The sequence below is a fragment of the Calypte anna genome, chromosome 4A, assembly GCF_003957555.1.
Source record: "Calypte anna isolate BGI_N300 chromosome 4A, bCalAnn1_v1.p, whole genome shotgun sequence".
NCBI lineage: Eukaryota > Metazoa > Chordata > Aves > Apodiformes > Trochilidae > Calypte > Calypte anna.
Window position 1 is genome coordinate 43,643,619 of NC_044248.1, and position 299 is coordinate 43,643,917.

Sequence of the window (299 nt, forward strand, 5' to 3'; positions counted from 1 at the left end):
TCTGCACCAATAATTTGAATTCCTCTTGCAGAAAATCAATTTGTCTCTCTGAGCTGAAAAGAATCCTATGTGTATTTCTGGATCCCAGCTGGACTAGCAACAGAGGGAGCAGCATTCCTAGCTGAAGAAATAGAATACAAAGCCCTTCCAAAAGAAAACTAGACATTCATCAGATCCCAATGGCAAACAACTCCCTGTGCTGCTAAACACAATACAAGCAAACTTTGGAAGAAGAAGAAATTACAAGTAAGTAGGGAGCAGAAATAAGTTACAAACCCCATATTCAGGCAACACAGGAC

General features: G+C 40.1%; 1 protein-coding gene across 1 annotated transcript in view; it reads left to right on the forward strand.

Moving 5' to 3' along the window:
* The window catches only part of TRMT10A (tRNA methyltransferase 10A), an 8,067-nt gene extending 8,015 nt beyond the window's left edge, over positions 1-52 (forward strand). The window contains exon 5 of the mRNA XM_030450325.1: positions 32-52. Coding sequence (XP_030306185.1) covers positions 32-52 — 21 coding nt within the window. The remainder of the gene's footprint in view (positions 1-31) is intronic.
* The last annotated feature ends 247 nt before the right edge of the window (positions 53-299 follow it).